Here is a 16,218-nt window from a genome sequence, read left to right as displayed (position 1 = left end):
TCACCATATAAACAAGGGTGGATCTCTTTGAGACTCTACACCCACTTGCCAAGGGTGATTAAAAGACACACTTACTAACACTTTTCAATACTACTAACACTCTTACCTTTCTTTTGATATCAGTGAACTGGGAAAACATTAAAGACCAATAAAACGACAGCTCCAGGATGTAATAGTAGTGAAGGTCAGTCGTGAGTGGCTGAGGAGGAAAGCAAAATAGGGAATGTTAATAGTTAACAGGGTACCAGATTGTACACCAGACATCTCCTCTCAGTGCTGAGAAGAAACATGGCCTATGCCTGCACAATCGCATCCTACTCTATTTGTTCTGTAGGTAGCAGGCCTTGGCAGGACGCCTCTAAACCATAGCTGGATGGCAATACTTTCATTTCATTCCCAACACGAATGGTGTTCATTATCATGAACATTTGGTAATGAATTCATTACTCATTTTAATAGCAGAGTTTATGGTTTTTGGCTTTTTTTTTTTTTTGGCTTCTAGTATTTGCAAAATACTTTAGGTAACCTGGAAATCATTTAAATATACACACTGAGAGAAGAGCCCTGGACAAGGATGTAGGTAACAAAAACTAGAGGGTTATATGGGTCACTAAGACATAGTTTCAAGTTCTACATTAGTCAGAAAACTTTCTTGTTATTAGGGAATGTACAATATATAGCAAATATGACAAAGAATAATTTTAAAAATTATTAAAAGATCAGAGGGATGGGGTCCAGCGTGGTAGCCTAGTGGCTAAAGTCCTTGCTTGCATGCAACAGGATCCCATATGGATGCTGGTTCTTATTCCAGCAGCACCGCTTCCCATCCAGCTCCCTGCTTGTGGCCTGGGAAAGCAGTTGAGGATGGCCCTTTGGGACCCTGCACCCGTGTGGGAGACCTGGAAGAGACTCCGGACTCCTAGCTTTGGTTCGGCGCAGCTCTCAGCCACTTGGAGAGTGAATCAAGGAGTAGAAGATCTTCCTCTCTGTCTCTCCTCCTTTCTGTGTATGATTTTTCTGATTAAAATAAATCTTTTTTTTAAAGATCAGAGGGACAAGCAAGTTGCCAAGAGACAAATGGGCAACCAGTCAAGAATCCAAGATCAAGTTCTAGTTCCACAGCTCAGTAGACATAAAACTTGGACCTTGGTTTTTCTGTATTCATAAAGTATGGGTGACATCTGATTCAACTGCCTTGGAGGCTCAGAGATGAGGAGAGGCAGGGAGAGACAGTGGAAACTGAAAATGTTTACTTTGTGCATAACAAGTTTTTAAAAATTGTTTTGTGAGATGTAATGACATGTCTTACTTTATCAGAGTCAATTAAAAACCTCTGAATTTCTCCACACAAACGTACCTATGCCCTTATTAACATGTTGATCTTACATATCAATATAGTTCAAATTATGTGTTGCACATCACTAGCAACATAATGAATGGTTAGCCTGTACTGACCCAGCCACCAAATCTAAGAAAAGGCATCATGAGAAGTAAATAGTCCATGACAGTGGAGTTCTTATGAACAAGAATAGTGCCCTTTTAATAAGAAACCGACCTCTTCTAATGGTTTTCTGGTCCAGCAGTCAGAGCTAAGACAAGTATGTATCTTTTTGCTAAATTCAGCATCACCCTGGAGGGATACACGCCTCCACTGAACTCTTCTTTCACAACTTGAAGGCATAAATAGCAAGACAGGTATTTACAGCTGATGTATGGCATCAGCGAAGTTTAAAAAGTAGGGCTTTGGCTTCATGCTCATTGGAGCCAAGGTCAAATTTCATGTGTAATGAAATTCTCTTAATTCTGGCTTTCAGCCTGGCAAAATATCTCACAGGGTTCATGAGACAAGTTAGATCACATCTGGAAACTGCAGAGTTCTTGAGAGAGCATCTTCTATCTATAGATTGCTTTGCTTTTAACAAAGCTGATTCACATGCTGACTTCTTTAATCCTAATAAACATTTTCTAAAATCGTACCACTACTCCAGATCTAGACTGTATAGATGGCAGGAAATGCAAGTTAGATCCAGTCAAGAGATTGAGCCCAAGCCTTACAGCCGCTGAGGCCCTGTTACCAACCACCACTCAAGGGGTTCTCATTTGTGCTCCTCGTGATGAGCTCACCAGATTGAACTGAATGAAGCTTCACATTGTTTTAGTCTTAAAGAAGCCTGTTTCTATAAAAATTACTACATATAACAACAAAATACAGATGTTCACACAACTGCAAATGTTCTTTGTTAAATGGGTATAGGTTATTACTTTTTTCATCTAAAACTCTGTTCATTTAATTATGCACTACATAGAGTACATAAATAAATAAAGACATAAAACCCCTCGATGAGTATGCTTTATCTTGAAAAGTGATCTTATGGCTTATGACTGTGCTATACTCTACTGTATTTATTTATATAGACATGATTACACACACATCACAGTGATTATAATATCCTACATAGTAATTGCATGTTGTTTTTGCCCCACACATACAAAATAAGAGCCCCTTTTACAGTACCCCGCACATTTTTTTTTACAAGTATGTGTTGTTTATCAAGGAAGACCACTGCTTCTTCAAAAGATGCTGTTCAGGATGCTCAATTATTCTCCATAAAGCAATGTTGTCTTATTGGTAAAACATAATCTTATTCTGTATATCCCACCCTGTGGCATCTGTCCTTCTATATTAATGATTTTTTTTTCTGTTTTTAAACATAATTGTATCTGCTGAATCCAAAATTTTCATGTGGAATGTCTAATGCTACATTGTGGACATAATCTCAGCAACTCATTTTCTCAGAAAAAAAGAAATTTCTTGGCTGCAGCGGTAAAAATGAGTTATTTTGGACCACAAAATAGTTAAGACAAGAAGGTATTACATTTCATATGACATTTGTCTCAATGCCTTTCACGTAATAGAATCTGTTTCATAAATGCTTTGCAGTAGCTCCCACATCAACATTTGAGCTAGGATTTCTAAAAGCCCTTACCATACTTTTATAAATAGAAATCTGTCTACCCATCTATGGATTTTGCCACTCAGCATACCATCACAGAATACAAAGAATATCTGGAAGGACAATGGCCCAAGCCTTTAGGACAGTAAGATAGCAGTTGGGTCTGAGAATTGCAATTGTGTAAAACCTGTGATTGGTTTCAATGATGGTTTAGATCCTATCAGATCTCACCAGAATGCTCAGCTCTTTCTATCCACATCATGCTGCTCATTGAAATTCTTTCCTAATCTGAGTAAACTGCTTGAACAAGATGAGGATGCAAACTGGAACTCCATTTCAAAGTCCTTCCCCATCAACTCATCCGAGAAGTTTCCTGTGTCAGGCCCTGGCCCTCCTATGAGTCAATGTGTAATGGAGAAGATTCAGGGTATGTCTTCCTTGTATTAGCTTCATACACTTCAAAACCACAAAATATCCCTAGAAAGGCAATTCAGTGGGATAAAATATCTAAGTTGCTTGTCATAATAAATTCATAAATCTATTTTTATCACCAATATACATACCTGCATTTGTTTCTCCTATATTGCACATCCCAAGAGCTAGATAAATGACAGAAATTTCCCAGCTAGAAATTTCTGGAAACGTTCTAGCTTTGTTACAGAAATATTAGCTGATTTGGAGAGTATAACTTCACTTGTGTGTATTACTGAATTCAAGGATACACAAAGATCTGTTGAGTTTGGGATATGATTTTTATCTCATTTTTCGAAGATACTTTTCCAGTTGTAGGAAGAATCTATCTTGTAATATAATGCTACAAGCCCACTTTTATTGTACTCAAGAAAATGGTGCTTCATTTATATACTTAGAGGCTCCTCCTGAGCCTCAATATGGACCAAACTCAGCTTGCCTATTCAGTTCCACATTTGAGCTTTCCCACTTGCTGTTGAGACAAGGTCTTCAGGCTTTCCTCTGTCATTAGAAGCAAATCAGGTGTTCTGATCGGAGTGATGGACTGTGGCGGGCACTGTGCTTACTAGTAGTACATGTAGGAGCCTGGACTGGGAACGCCTCAAAGTTTCTTTGGGGATTCCCCTGAACAAAATGGAGGAATCAAAACATTAACCAAGAAAAGATGGAAGATGGAGTAGATCAATCAACCACCTCAGCTATATGCTTGCAGCGGAAAACTGGACAAGGGGAAACTCTAAGATAGGCTGTGTCAATCAGTGGACTCTGCACCAGCCTCATCGTACCTGGACTGTTGCTGATGATATGTTGGAGCTTCTAATTGATCGGGGTGACGCTCTGCTGGCTCTGCCTTCAAACCTGAGAGGGCCTCCCTAAGAGGCCGTTGAACTTGACTGGACAGTGGGATGCTGGACTCTGTATGGTGTGAGCTTGTAATTAGGGAATCCCAACGGAACCTGAGCTGTGGTTATGCATCATGGTGAAGGAATTCACCATGGGGGAAGGGTCTGGGGTGAAGTGGGGGAGAATCCCAGTACCTATGAAATTGTGTCATGTAATACAAAGTAATTAATGAATAAAAATGTAAATGAAGACAGAGGAAAAAAAAGAAGCAAATCAGCTGTTATGAGAAAGGAATAATCCACCTGTTAAAATAACTGTACCCTGTTCTTCAGCAATGTCTCTTCCAAGCTTTTTCCATCTGTTGAAGCAGTTGCTCCTTAGTTCTGCATGTCATTAAAAACACACAGGATATTTGTCTCACTAGTTCATGTCTACAGCAACCATCAGGGGTGGGGCCAAGCTGCAAGGCAACTGCCCATTTTAGACCTAGCTTGAAGCCATGAAGTTGATCTAGAAAAGGTACTTCATAACCTATTCAATAACATCTCCTTACCTGATAGGGGTAGTTGTACCAGCAGTGCTTTGTATTCCACAACCAGGGACTCTGAAAAAAAATGACAAGAAAATTTATTTTACAAGTTGGAGAACATGAATAAGAGGATAAAAGATACTTGAGATAGGCTCTTGCTCCAGTATTTTGAGATTTCAGTAATTTGCCTGCGTGAGAAGTTAAAAACATAAAACAATAACAGAGTGGGTGTCTTGGCACAATGAGCTGATCTGCAATGTGGGGTTGGACATCTCATATGGATACTGGTTCATGTTCCAGCTGCTCCAGTTCTCATTCTGCTCTCTGTTCGCGGTCTGGGAAAGCAGTGGGGGATGGTTCAAGACCTTGGGTCACTGCATTTATGTGGGAGACAAGAAAGAAGCTCCTAACTCCTGGCTTTGAACCAGCTCAACTCTGGCTATTGGAGACATTTGGGGAGTAAATCAATAGGTGGAAGACCTTCTCTTTCTCTCTCTCCTTTTCTTTCAGTAAAATTTGCCTTTCAAATCAAAATAAAATGAATTGTTTTTTTTAAAAAAAGAATAGGATAATAAAGGGACTAATATCCCCACCATGCAGTCTCTGTAACATACAATCAACTGGGAGAAATTCAGGTTGCTTCTAAGATGGAGCCTTAACTGGTGGATTTTTATATTTTCTTGGCCACTTAGATGGGTTTCTACTATGCAACCAGTCTCAACCATTCAGCAGAATTGCTTCTGGTCTCCTCATGCCAGATGCAAATTATCCATCCTATTGTTTTCAATAAATAATGTTGAGAATCAGCACAAACTACCCTGAATTTCCTTAGAGCAATGCTAACCCTGCTCAATGACATTGCATTCTATTTATTTTCATTCAGGAACTCAGAAAACCCTCTGAGCACACTGCTCCTGACCTGTTACCAAGGCCTTTTTATCACAAAGTAATCATTGTTAATTGGGCACCAATTCCTTACTTTATTATGCTGTATAATCAGACACAAAATCTAAGTTACAAATATCTATAATAACTAGGTAGAGGCTGGTGTGTATTTAAATAAATAATGCCAATACAAACTAACTCCATATTTTTGTATTAGCTTTAAAATTCTGTTTCATCCATCATGTATAGCTATATGCAGTTTTTGCTAACATCTTTATATATCTGTCATAGAAGTGCATATTTCTCTTTAAAAATGTTTATGTATATATTTGAAAGGGAGAGTCAAAACAAGAGAACACTCCAATCTGCAGAGCCAATCCCCAAATGCCTGCAGTGGCTAGGACTGGGCCAGGCTGAATTTGAGATTCAATTAAGGATTCCAGCGTTGCTGGCAGCAGACCAACCACTTGAAGTCATGACCAGCTTGCTCTCATGGAGTGCACTATGGGAAACTAGAGTCAGGAATGAAGAATCAATATGATGCAGGCATACCACATGTTATCTCATTGCTATACCAAATGCCCATCCCTACTTCTGTGTATTTCTTATGACTGATTCACCAATATCTTCATCAGTCCTGTAGTATGGGAAAGAGGTTGACTAGTTTCACAAAGTAAATACTGAGTCCTCTCCATGTGCTACACAACTTCCATGGACCTTCCATGCATTCTCATTTAATCTTTTGTAGTAACTACTGGTATCTATCTTATAGGTAGATGTCCTGCATGTATAAATAACTGTCTAGGTTAAATAACTCAAAAGCATTGGAGGAAGGACTCAAACTCAGACATGCGTGCCCTGTCTCTGAGTCTGATAAAACTGAACAAGATCTTAGTGTAGGCCATCAGATTGAAATAAAAAGCCATGTCATGCTCTATACCCCCAAATGTCCAGGAATCTTTATTTGCCCTTTTCATTCAGGTACTTGTTATTTATTCTCCTTTCTTTCTGACATCCTCATTGTGTCCATGGTTTTGCTATCTGCTATCTGTTCAACACAGTCTGTATCATGTCATCTCACTGCACTTTACCTCCTGAGGGACTGAATGGATTGTCTCCTCTGGCTCACTCATCTGTAACATCAGTGTTCATTAGCTCCCTCACTAGATGATTGTGAGAATAGATGAGGTCCTTTCAATGAAAATACTTTGGAGGCTTCAAAAGCTGACTATGTATTTTTATACATGTCCACTGAGAAAGATTCAGAACACAGATACAGATACAATACAGCAAAGGAAAAAATAATGTAATTTTTTTTTATCACCACTGGCACTCTGATGCACAGCTCATTTTTGGTTTTATTTCCTATGCGAATCAGATCTATAGGAAAAGATACAGTTTTTTTTTTAAAGATTTATTTTATTTTTATTACAAAGTCAAATATACTGAGAGGAGGAAAGATAGAGAGGAAGTGGAGCTGCCGGGATTAGAACCAGCGGCCATATGGGATCAAGGTGAGGACCTTAGCCACTAGGCCACACTGCCAAGCCCAAGATACAGTTCTTTCTAAACACATGAATGCTTTTCAAATGTGGGTGCAATACACTAAAATCTATTTTAAAGGACAACTATAAATGCTAGTCATTACCTTTCTCTCTGATAAAATTATTCATTATCTCTTCAGCTAATTGAAAGTCCCTAAGGGAAAATTTTGCCACATATATATGTTAATCCATCTTGAATCTCAACCCAGGGTGACACTTAAGCCTTTGTGTACTGCAAGCTGACAGAAAAGGATAAAGAATTGAATGCAAAGCCTAAACGAACCTAGTAATATTTTTCTGAAGTTATCAGGCCCAAGGCTTTCATGCATAGTCGGCCTGCTTCTAGGGATATAGCAGGATTTTCTGACACTGTGGCCATTTCTTCCAGGAGAGACAAGGGATGGCTCTCAGTAAGCCAGAAAATTTCCTATTTCAGAACTGCTGCTTCTGCATGGGCATCTTGGCTGATGTCTTCTGAAAGTTTTCCCTGTGTGTGTCAGGCGTGTGTCACCTACACCTAATGCCTGACATTTAACTGAACTGCAGAACTTGTGAGTGAATATCTATCTCTCATGGGCTCCTGTTCACCTGAAACTAAGAGCGAAGCATTGTGAATGTGATGGAGTTACCAGGGCCATTGCTTGGCTCATGAGTTTGATGGCTCACAAGTTCGTTTCCCAACATATTTTTTTATGTTCTCTCATATACAATGTATGGTCATATGCACCCTCACTTAAATAATAAATACTAATTAATACCAATTAATATTAGCATTGACTAATATTAATTGATGTTAAATACAATGAATACATTTTCCCACAAACTTATCAAACTTCAGTCATACACAAAGCAGGTAGCAACGCCTTTGCTCTTGCTAACAGGTGCATCAAGGCAAATATCATAAATGCTTTGTAGACAGTGAATCAATCTCAATGAATAACAGCAATCACAACAACCACCCAGCTGGTCAGTGGAGAACAACCTAATTCAAGCTACCTCATCCTGGCTCTTCTACTCTATTTTTAATTGGATATTCTGGGTGTACACAGAATGGGTAATGAATGAAAAACATTATGGCCATTTAGAATTCATAGCTCAAAATGAGTCATTATCTGTAAACCTTGACAGTTAGAATTGGTAAGGACCTGTAGATTCTATTGTAAGAAATGATCCACATGTCCAGATGGGTAACCAGGCTCCTTACTATGACAGAGCTCCATGCTTATCAATCACTGACAGGAGGTTTCAGGCTGACTTCCTGTTTTTTTTTTTTTTATTGTTAATCAGCAGAATTTTTTTTCTAAGCATCTGCTATGGATTAACTTGTCTCCACCTTCCATCTCCAAATTCTTACATTGAATTCCTAACCATTTACATGGCTATATTTGAAGGGCACATAGGAAATAAAGATGAATGAGATCATCATTAGGGTAGAGCCCTAAAACAATAGGACTGGTGGCTCTGCACCAAGAAAGAGGGAGGAAGGGAAAGAGAGAGAGGAAGGGGGAGAGAGACATATGTGCACAGGTTCTAAGCATAGAGTGTATGGAGGCTGCAGTGACAAGGCAGCCACATGCTTGCCATGAAGAAGGTCCTCACAAGACACTCATCTGCATTGGACCTTGGCCTTGGAACTTCCAAACTCCAAAACAGTAAGACAGAAATCTCTAGCCCCCAAGTCTGTGAATTTTGTTGTTACTCATCCTGAGCTGACTCATGCAGCTTCATATAATGTCCTGTTAAAATGAGTGCATAACAGCTATGAATTACACATCAACGGATTTCAATTAGGAACGCTTAGAAAACACCTGAATAAGAGTTCGGCCAGCCATATCACAGTGGATGAAACATTACTTCCAAACTCCAAATTCTCATCTAAATCACAGGGTAATCCCAACCCCCCATTAAAAAGTCTGTTCCCAGACACATGATTTCAGACAGAACTCGTTAGTTGACATACATCAATGACAGAGTCCCAGGAAATGCTTCTGTGGCTCCTCATAACCTGAGCAGACCCAAAGTAACACTGTGACGAGGAAGGAAGCCTTGCTAGAGGCCACACTGCAGCCTTCATTCACATTTTGATCATACACAAAAGACTTCAGTGTTAATTGTTCTTCATTTTGCTTTGTTGTAAGGGTAGAGAAACCTCTTCAGGTGTCAAGAAGTTAGCTCTTTTACAAGGTTTCGTTCATCAGTTACATCACAGCAGTTTCACTGTGAACAGACAGGTCAGGTGCAGTCACTTTGCCAGCTCGAAGAATCATGTCAGGAAGGTCTAACGTGAGAACAGATACTGAAGAAAAAGATCCTGGTTACCCAGGATCATGTCCAATGGTGATACAGAAACATAAACATCCATCCTATATGCATTTTTTCAAACATTTATTCATTTATTTTTAAACATTTATTTATTTTTATTGGAAAAGCAGGTATACAGACAGAAGACGAGACAGACAGCAAGATCTTCCACCTGCTGGTTCACTCCCCAAATGGCTGTAACAGCCGGAGCTGAGCCAATTCAAAGCCAGGAGCCAGGAATCAGGAGCGTCTTCCGGTCTTCCACATGGGTGCATGAACCCATGCTTTGAGTAATCCTGTTCTGTGTTTCACCAGTCATAAAAAGGGAGCTGAACAGGAAATGGGGCAGGTGGGAAACAAACTGGCACTCATATGGGATGCTGATGCTTGCAGGTGGAGGACTATCCTGTTAAGTCACTTGCAGGCCCCTAAAGATTTATTTATTTTTCAGTTGAAAGGCATATTATACCGAAAGAGAAGCAGAGCCAAAGAGGTCTTTCACCCACTTGTTCACTCCTCAAATGGCTGCAATGGCAAGAGCTTTGCCAATCCAAAGATGGGAGTCAGGAGCTGCTTCCAGGTCTCCCACAAAAATGCAGGAGCCCAAGGACCTGGGCAATCTTCCTCTGCTTTCCTGAGTCATAAGCAAAGAGCTGGATGGGAAGTGGAACAGCTGGGACACAAACTGGCACCCATTTAGGATGCTGGCACTACAGAATGGAGGATTAGTGTGTTAAACCACTGTCCTGGCCCCACATTTACTTGTTTATTTATTTAAAGAAAATCAGTGGGTATTTGTAGCTGAATGAATGCCTTTTTCTTTGAATTAACAGCTATTTTAATATAACAAAATAACATGAAACATAGAATGTATTAAAAACATTGTATAACTTCATTAAAGATGTGGAATCTGGGTCCAGTACAATAGCCTAGTAGCTAAATCCTCACCTTGCAGGTGCCGGGATTCCACATGGGCACCAGTTTGTGTCCCAACTGCTCCACTTCCCATTAGCTTCCTGCTTGTGGCCTGGGGAAGCAGTGCAGGATTGCCCAAATCCTTGGGACCCTGCATCTGTGTGGGAGACCTGGAAGAAGCTCCTGGCTCCTGGCTTCAGACAGGCGCAGCTCCAGCCATTGTGGCCACTTGGGGAGTGAGTCAGCGGATGGAAATTCTTTCTCTCCATATCTCCTTCTCTTTGTAGATCTGTGTTTTCAATCAAAATAAGTGACTATTTAAAAAGATGTGAAAGCTGTGTGGGGGTTTTCCTGAAGTCAGTATCTTAAAGAAAAATTTCATTTTTCACTACTTGCATCAAAACTCCCATTTGACTTTCACTGGTCTAACAGTTGAGGACAGACTAGGATACAGACTGTCCTTTATATGGATTAAGGCCCAAATATATAGTACAGATATATGGAGTACATTTAAAAGTACCAGAAACATTTTAAATCTCCTCTGGAAAATACATATATACTAAGTTATATTTAAGGCTTCATACTTACATTTAGGATTTACTATAAGAAAGGTAAGAAAAATCCCTCCATGTCTGTAATTAATTTATAATTGTTCACCCTGACTGCTACATGATATTTTTCCTTTAAAAAAGTAAGTCCATGGGGCAGATGTTTGGTGTAGATCCCACAACAAGGTACCTGTTCCCAATTCATGCTTCTTGCTCCAGCACTCTCTGGGAGGCAGCAGGTGCTGATGGCTCAAGTACCTGGCTTTTTGCCAATTACGCAGGATGCTGGATTGAGTTCCAGGCTTCCAACTCAGTCTGGTTGTACCCTAGCTATTGCAGGCATTTGGGTGTGATGTAGCAGATGGCGGCCCTTATCTGCCTGTGTTCCAGAAAGAAAGAAAGAAAGAAAGAAAGAAAGAAAGAAAGAAAGAAAGAAAGAAAGAAAGAAAGACAGAAAGACAGAAAGACAGAAAGACAGAAAGACACAGAAAGACAAATGGATAGACAAACGGATAGACAGGGAAAATATTGTTAAAATCCATAGGTGCTGCCATTGTTTGCCGTAGTGGTTGAGGCTGCTGCTTGCAATGTTGTTATTCCATATGAGCCCTGGTTTGTGTTGTGGGTGCTCCAATTCCCATGCTGCTCCCTGCTAACTGCTTAGGAAAAGCAGCAAAAGATGACTCAAATGTTTGGGTGCCTCCCACTCACATGGGTGACCAGGTTGAAGTTTCCAGCTTTTGCCTTTGTGGTCATCTGGTGCATGAACAAGCAGATGGGAGATCCTTCAATGCCACCTGGAGAAACCGTTCTTCCCTATGAATGCTGTGAGAGCTGTTACTTCACTGTCACCTTCTTACTTTGGTTTTGGGAAGCTGGAATCTAATTCAATCGCAATATCAGTGATCATTCCTCAATATTTTTGCTTATTTTTCCTTTCATGTATATATTTAAAAACACTTAATAACCATATTAATGTTGTTATATAAACATTTTAAATTATTTTACAGAACATTTTGCTGTGCCATTTAAATAAATTCAGTCAATCCAATTTGAAACCAGATATAGTTTTAAATCACATTGTAAAGTCACCCAAATTGCAAATAAAAAGTCCACTTTTTGAGGTTGGTCAATGTAGAAATAAGTTGTATTTGGAGTGAAAAGCAGCAAGTGGGAAGTCTCCCAGCCTGAAGTTGCTGCTGGTCAGCAGTGAACTGCCTAGAACGCTCTCCAGGGTGCTGGAGGTTCCCTCTCCTGGCCCCGCAGATCTATGCTATAAAGATAAAAGCGCAAGCTGCCAATCCTTCCCTAGGAGCTCATGGCATCTGGACTAGCTTTGAAAGCTCTAGTGATATGGAAATATAATTTGGACTTGATCCTGAGGCTTCATATAAATATAGCAGCCTTTTACATATTGATCAGGTTTTGAAAAGGATGCTGGTCCTCTTGTCCTGGGTGGGCTAGCATGTGCCTTATGCACATTCTGCAATCAATTTGGAAAGCTATTTGCAGATCTGCAAAGGGTGTATAAGGAGAAGGTCCTTGGGGATGGGCCCTGAGACCTCAGGGTTTGATCACAGAAATGAAGAGAAGGTAATAGGAATGACATTTCACCTCTGCCTCACTCTTTCAGCCAGTTGTCCACAATGCTTCTTGGAGCTGCCCAGCCGAGGGACTCTACACTCTGCTAAGAGCCACAGTGTCACATGCAGCATGGCCTAGAGAAGTCATTTCTTTCATGGATTCTGATACAGACTCTCACTGAGAAGCAGGATAGACTCCTATATTTTACATTTAAAATAAAAATTAGGAGTAAAGAAACCAGAGGAAGAGAAGAAAAGAGTCAAGAAAATTATGTGGAAGGATCTACAGGAAGGGGGAAAGGGTAAGAAAAAACCTAGGAGACAGAGAGGTAGGTCCATGGAGAATTGGGAATGAAACCAATGTGAGTGGCTACTGAGAAGCATGAAATTTGACAAAGGCAATGTAAGGAACAATTTACACAATGAGGATTAATGTTCCTCATTTGCAAAAAGCTCATAAAACTTATTAAAGCATTCAGATATGCAATGACAAAAATGGTGCAGATTGTAAATAGGCAACATGTTAAGCACAAATATTTGTGAAAGCATAACTAACAATTATAAGTTAAATCAAAACAGAAGTTTTCATTCATGAGTAATGCAACTACAATTTTGTGTTGCTTAAGGATAGGGACATGTTGCTGGAAGTCCATTTTTAGGTGACTCTGTCATTGTGAAAACACCACAGGATGTACTTATATCAACTCAGCTGGCTGTGATGTTACCAAGAGATATCATCTGAAAGGATCCCTGTCATATACATAACCCTTTGTAGAAAGTGGTAGTGATGGGAAGAATATCCAAAATGACCTTCAGGAATGAGCTGGTGAATGCTGCAGGCAGCTGCATCCCTGCCCTGCAGGGAGCCCCTGTAGAACCACAGATAGTATGTATCTCATAACTGTCCTAGCACAGAACCAGGCTGTTGGGTCCCGTGCCCTACTGGTTGCACAGCTTGAATGTCATGTCAGGCAATGTCATCAACAGTGCATGGGACTGTCCACCACACCTAAGGTAATGTTATGGTTAATTCATATTAGATCATAAACAGAACATACAGTGTTCCTTATGATTAAACAAGACATATATTTAGACACACCCTCTAAAAATACTGATGGTATATTTATGGAGTTAGTGATTATTTTTATATAATGATTACTCACTTTTTTTTTCCTCCTGATGTTTGTATTATCAGCATTAAATTATACTGAAGTGGTTGTTTAGCAGTTAAGGTGCCTGCACGCCACACTGCAGTACCCGGGTTGAATTCCAGCTTCTTGCAACACAGATGAATGGAGGCAGCAGTGATGGCTCAGGTAATTGGGTTCCTTCCACAGATGTGGATCATCCAGATTGAATGATCAACTCCAGGCTATTGTCCTTGCCCTGTCCATCAATTCTGGCATTCAGGAAGCGAACCACTAAGTCAAAGCACCCTCTCTGTCTGTATCTCTGTCTCTTTCCCACAATGTGTGTCTCTGTGTCATTCTGCCTTTAAAAAATAATAATTTGTTCAGTCTAAATTCCTCACTAGCCCCTTCCAACCACTTCTGAACCAATTTGAGCAGGCTCTAATCTTCTTGTGTTAATAGGACTACAGCCTCCTCATCCACAGGCTCTTCCAAGAGTTTACTGAATGAGCAACATGAAGGAGCCACCCTGACAGGCTTGAAGACACGATGGACAAGCTTTCTCCTGATAGTGAATATAAACACAGTGAAGACACAGGGAAATATGCATAAAGTGACCCCACACTAGTCTTGGAGGGTGGAGTTGCAGTAGAAGGCACCACTAAGATATGTCAAAGTGGTGGTACACAGGAGGAGGAGAGAAAGGCCATGAGCAGAAGGAGAGGAAACCCCAGGTGGAAGGAAGAGCATGCACTTCCTTTCTGTTCATCCTCCTTCATCACCCCTTTTTCTGCATTACACATCAGGATGAAGAGGGTTGAAAAGCCTCTTCCTCTTTTCCCACTGAGAGGGAGACGTTCCAACTGGCTGAAGGCTGCTGCTGGCTTGTGGTCTACGGTGACTGCACATTCATGAGCCACATATCCCCACTTCCGTCCAGACCAAGCTCTTGCTGTGTATCTTCCATTCCTTTCTTCCTCCATTCCTACAGAGCAATATGTCTGGCATCCCATCCCTGTCCACTGACTCTTGCTCAATCTTCCAGGCTCTCTTTGTTAATTTTCTGCTTCTAGAAATTGTTTCCTGCAGCTTTTTATAGCTCTTCCTCTCCATGGAACTCCAGCTTTTTGAAAAAATTCATAATCTATAAGTCAGTTATTGTTTACATGTGATTTCATGTACTTGGGTATTGAAATCAACTGTCAACTTTCAAAGACACTTTTAAGCAAGCACACGGAAGGCAGCATGTAACAGGAAATTGCTCACCAATAACAGAAAATTTTGCTTTGGCCGAAACAGGCAAGGAATGAAAAATGAACAATTATTGGGTCTCTTCTTGATGCTCGGCACAACACCAGAGATACTCATAGTTTTAGGCAATTCTGTTTGAGATGTTATGGTAAGACATCACAAACACTACAAAGAGAATATACCGTGGTAGCAGAGATCCTAGATTTAAGTTTCTGCCAACCACATTCAAGCTATGTAAGTCTTTAATATTCAGGCACAATAATCATAAATCAAATACTGCCTTTTATGTCATGTGAAAGGAAAAGAGAGAAAGAAAACTGAAAGCCACGGTAACATGAGAAAAAGAGAGAAGAAGGATATTTTCCTCTTTTTAAATTAAAGATGTATTTATTTGTTCGAAAGTCATAGAGAGACAAGGGCCAGAGTAAGAACAATCTTCTATCTGCTGTTTCACTCCCCAGATGACCTCAAGGGCTGGGGCTGAGCCAGGCTGAAGTTAGGAGCCAGGAGTTTCATCCAGATCTCTCAAGAGAATGGCAGGGGCCCAAGCACTTGCTCCATCCTCCAGTACTTCTTCCAGGGGGAGAGGTGTTTTTTTTTGTTGTTTTTTTTGTTTGTTTGTTTGTTTTTTAAGATCCCCTGGTGGGTGTATCTGGACTTACACAGACTCTTTAGTTTTCATGCTGTGAAAAATCCAAGCAGGCAAGCTACAGATTGTTGTTCCAATCAGCATTAAATACCAAACTTAGTTTAAAGCCTTGTGTCAGGAGTGATAGTAGAGCAGTGTAATCTCCTAAAGTCTACTCACCAGGAATGAAGTAAATACTTGTAGGAAAACGAAATGGACACTGAAGATGAAACGAAAATGCACTGCCTATCCACAGAAAGACTCTCTCATTCCCACCTTAACTATTTATTCAGAGTAGAGAGAAACACAGTAACTTGGAATTTTACTAGTCATTTCATTAATTATAACAATGTATAATCTTCATAGTAATTATATTGTAACAATCATTATAATTTATTATTTTGCATCTGTTCTGCTTAAATGTGCAATATAGGAAAGAGAGGACTTGTTTTACAGAGGTAGAGGACATATGTGAGAGAAAACAGCAATAAACATGAAGAATGAAACATGAGTGAAAAATCTGGCTACTATTTTTTCACAAAGGCTTATTAGTTGTAAGCCATATCTTATTTTTTGCTTGTTCCAAGGTAAGAGACTTACAGTAGAGGCCATGCCATACAGATGATTGTGGTTGGA

At 40.0% G+C, this 16,218-nt stretch overlaps 1 protein-coding gene across 1 annotated transcript in view; it reads right to left on the bottom strand.

Annotated features, from left to right (window-relative positions):
* CERS6 (ceramide synthase 6) overlaps window positions 1-16,218 on the bottom strand; it is a 296,631-nt gene that overhangs the window by 77,884 nt on the left and 202,529 nt on the right. The window contains exons 5-6 of the mRNA XM_004577090.2: window positions 4,822-4,872; window positions 107-199 (exon numbers count right to left, since the gene is read on the bottom strand). Coding sequence (XP_004577147.1) covers window positions 107-199; window positions 4,822-4,872 — 144 coding nt within the window. The remainder of the gene's footprint in view (window positions 1-106; window positions 200-4,821; window positions 4,873-16,218) is intronic.

The sequence above is a fragment of the Ochotona princeps genome, chromosome 5, assembly GCF_030435755.1.
Source record: "Ochotona princeps isolate mOchPri1 chromosome 5, mOchPri1.hap1, whole genome shotgun sequence".
Lineage (NCBI taxonomy): Eukaryota > Metazoa > Chordata > Mammalia > Lagomorpha > Ochotonidae > Ochotona > Ochotona princeps.
The sequence above is the reverse complement of the archived record's forward strand: the minus strand, read 5'-3'. Positions and strand labels throughout refer to the sequence as shown.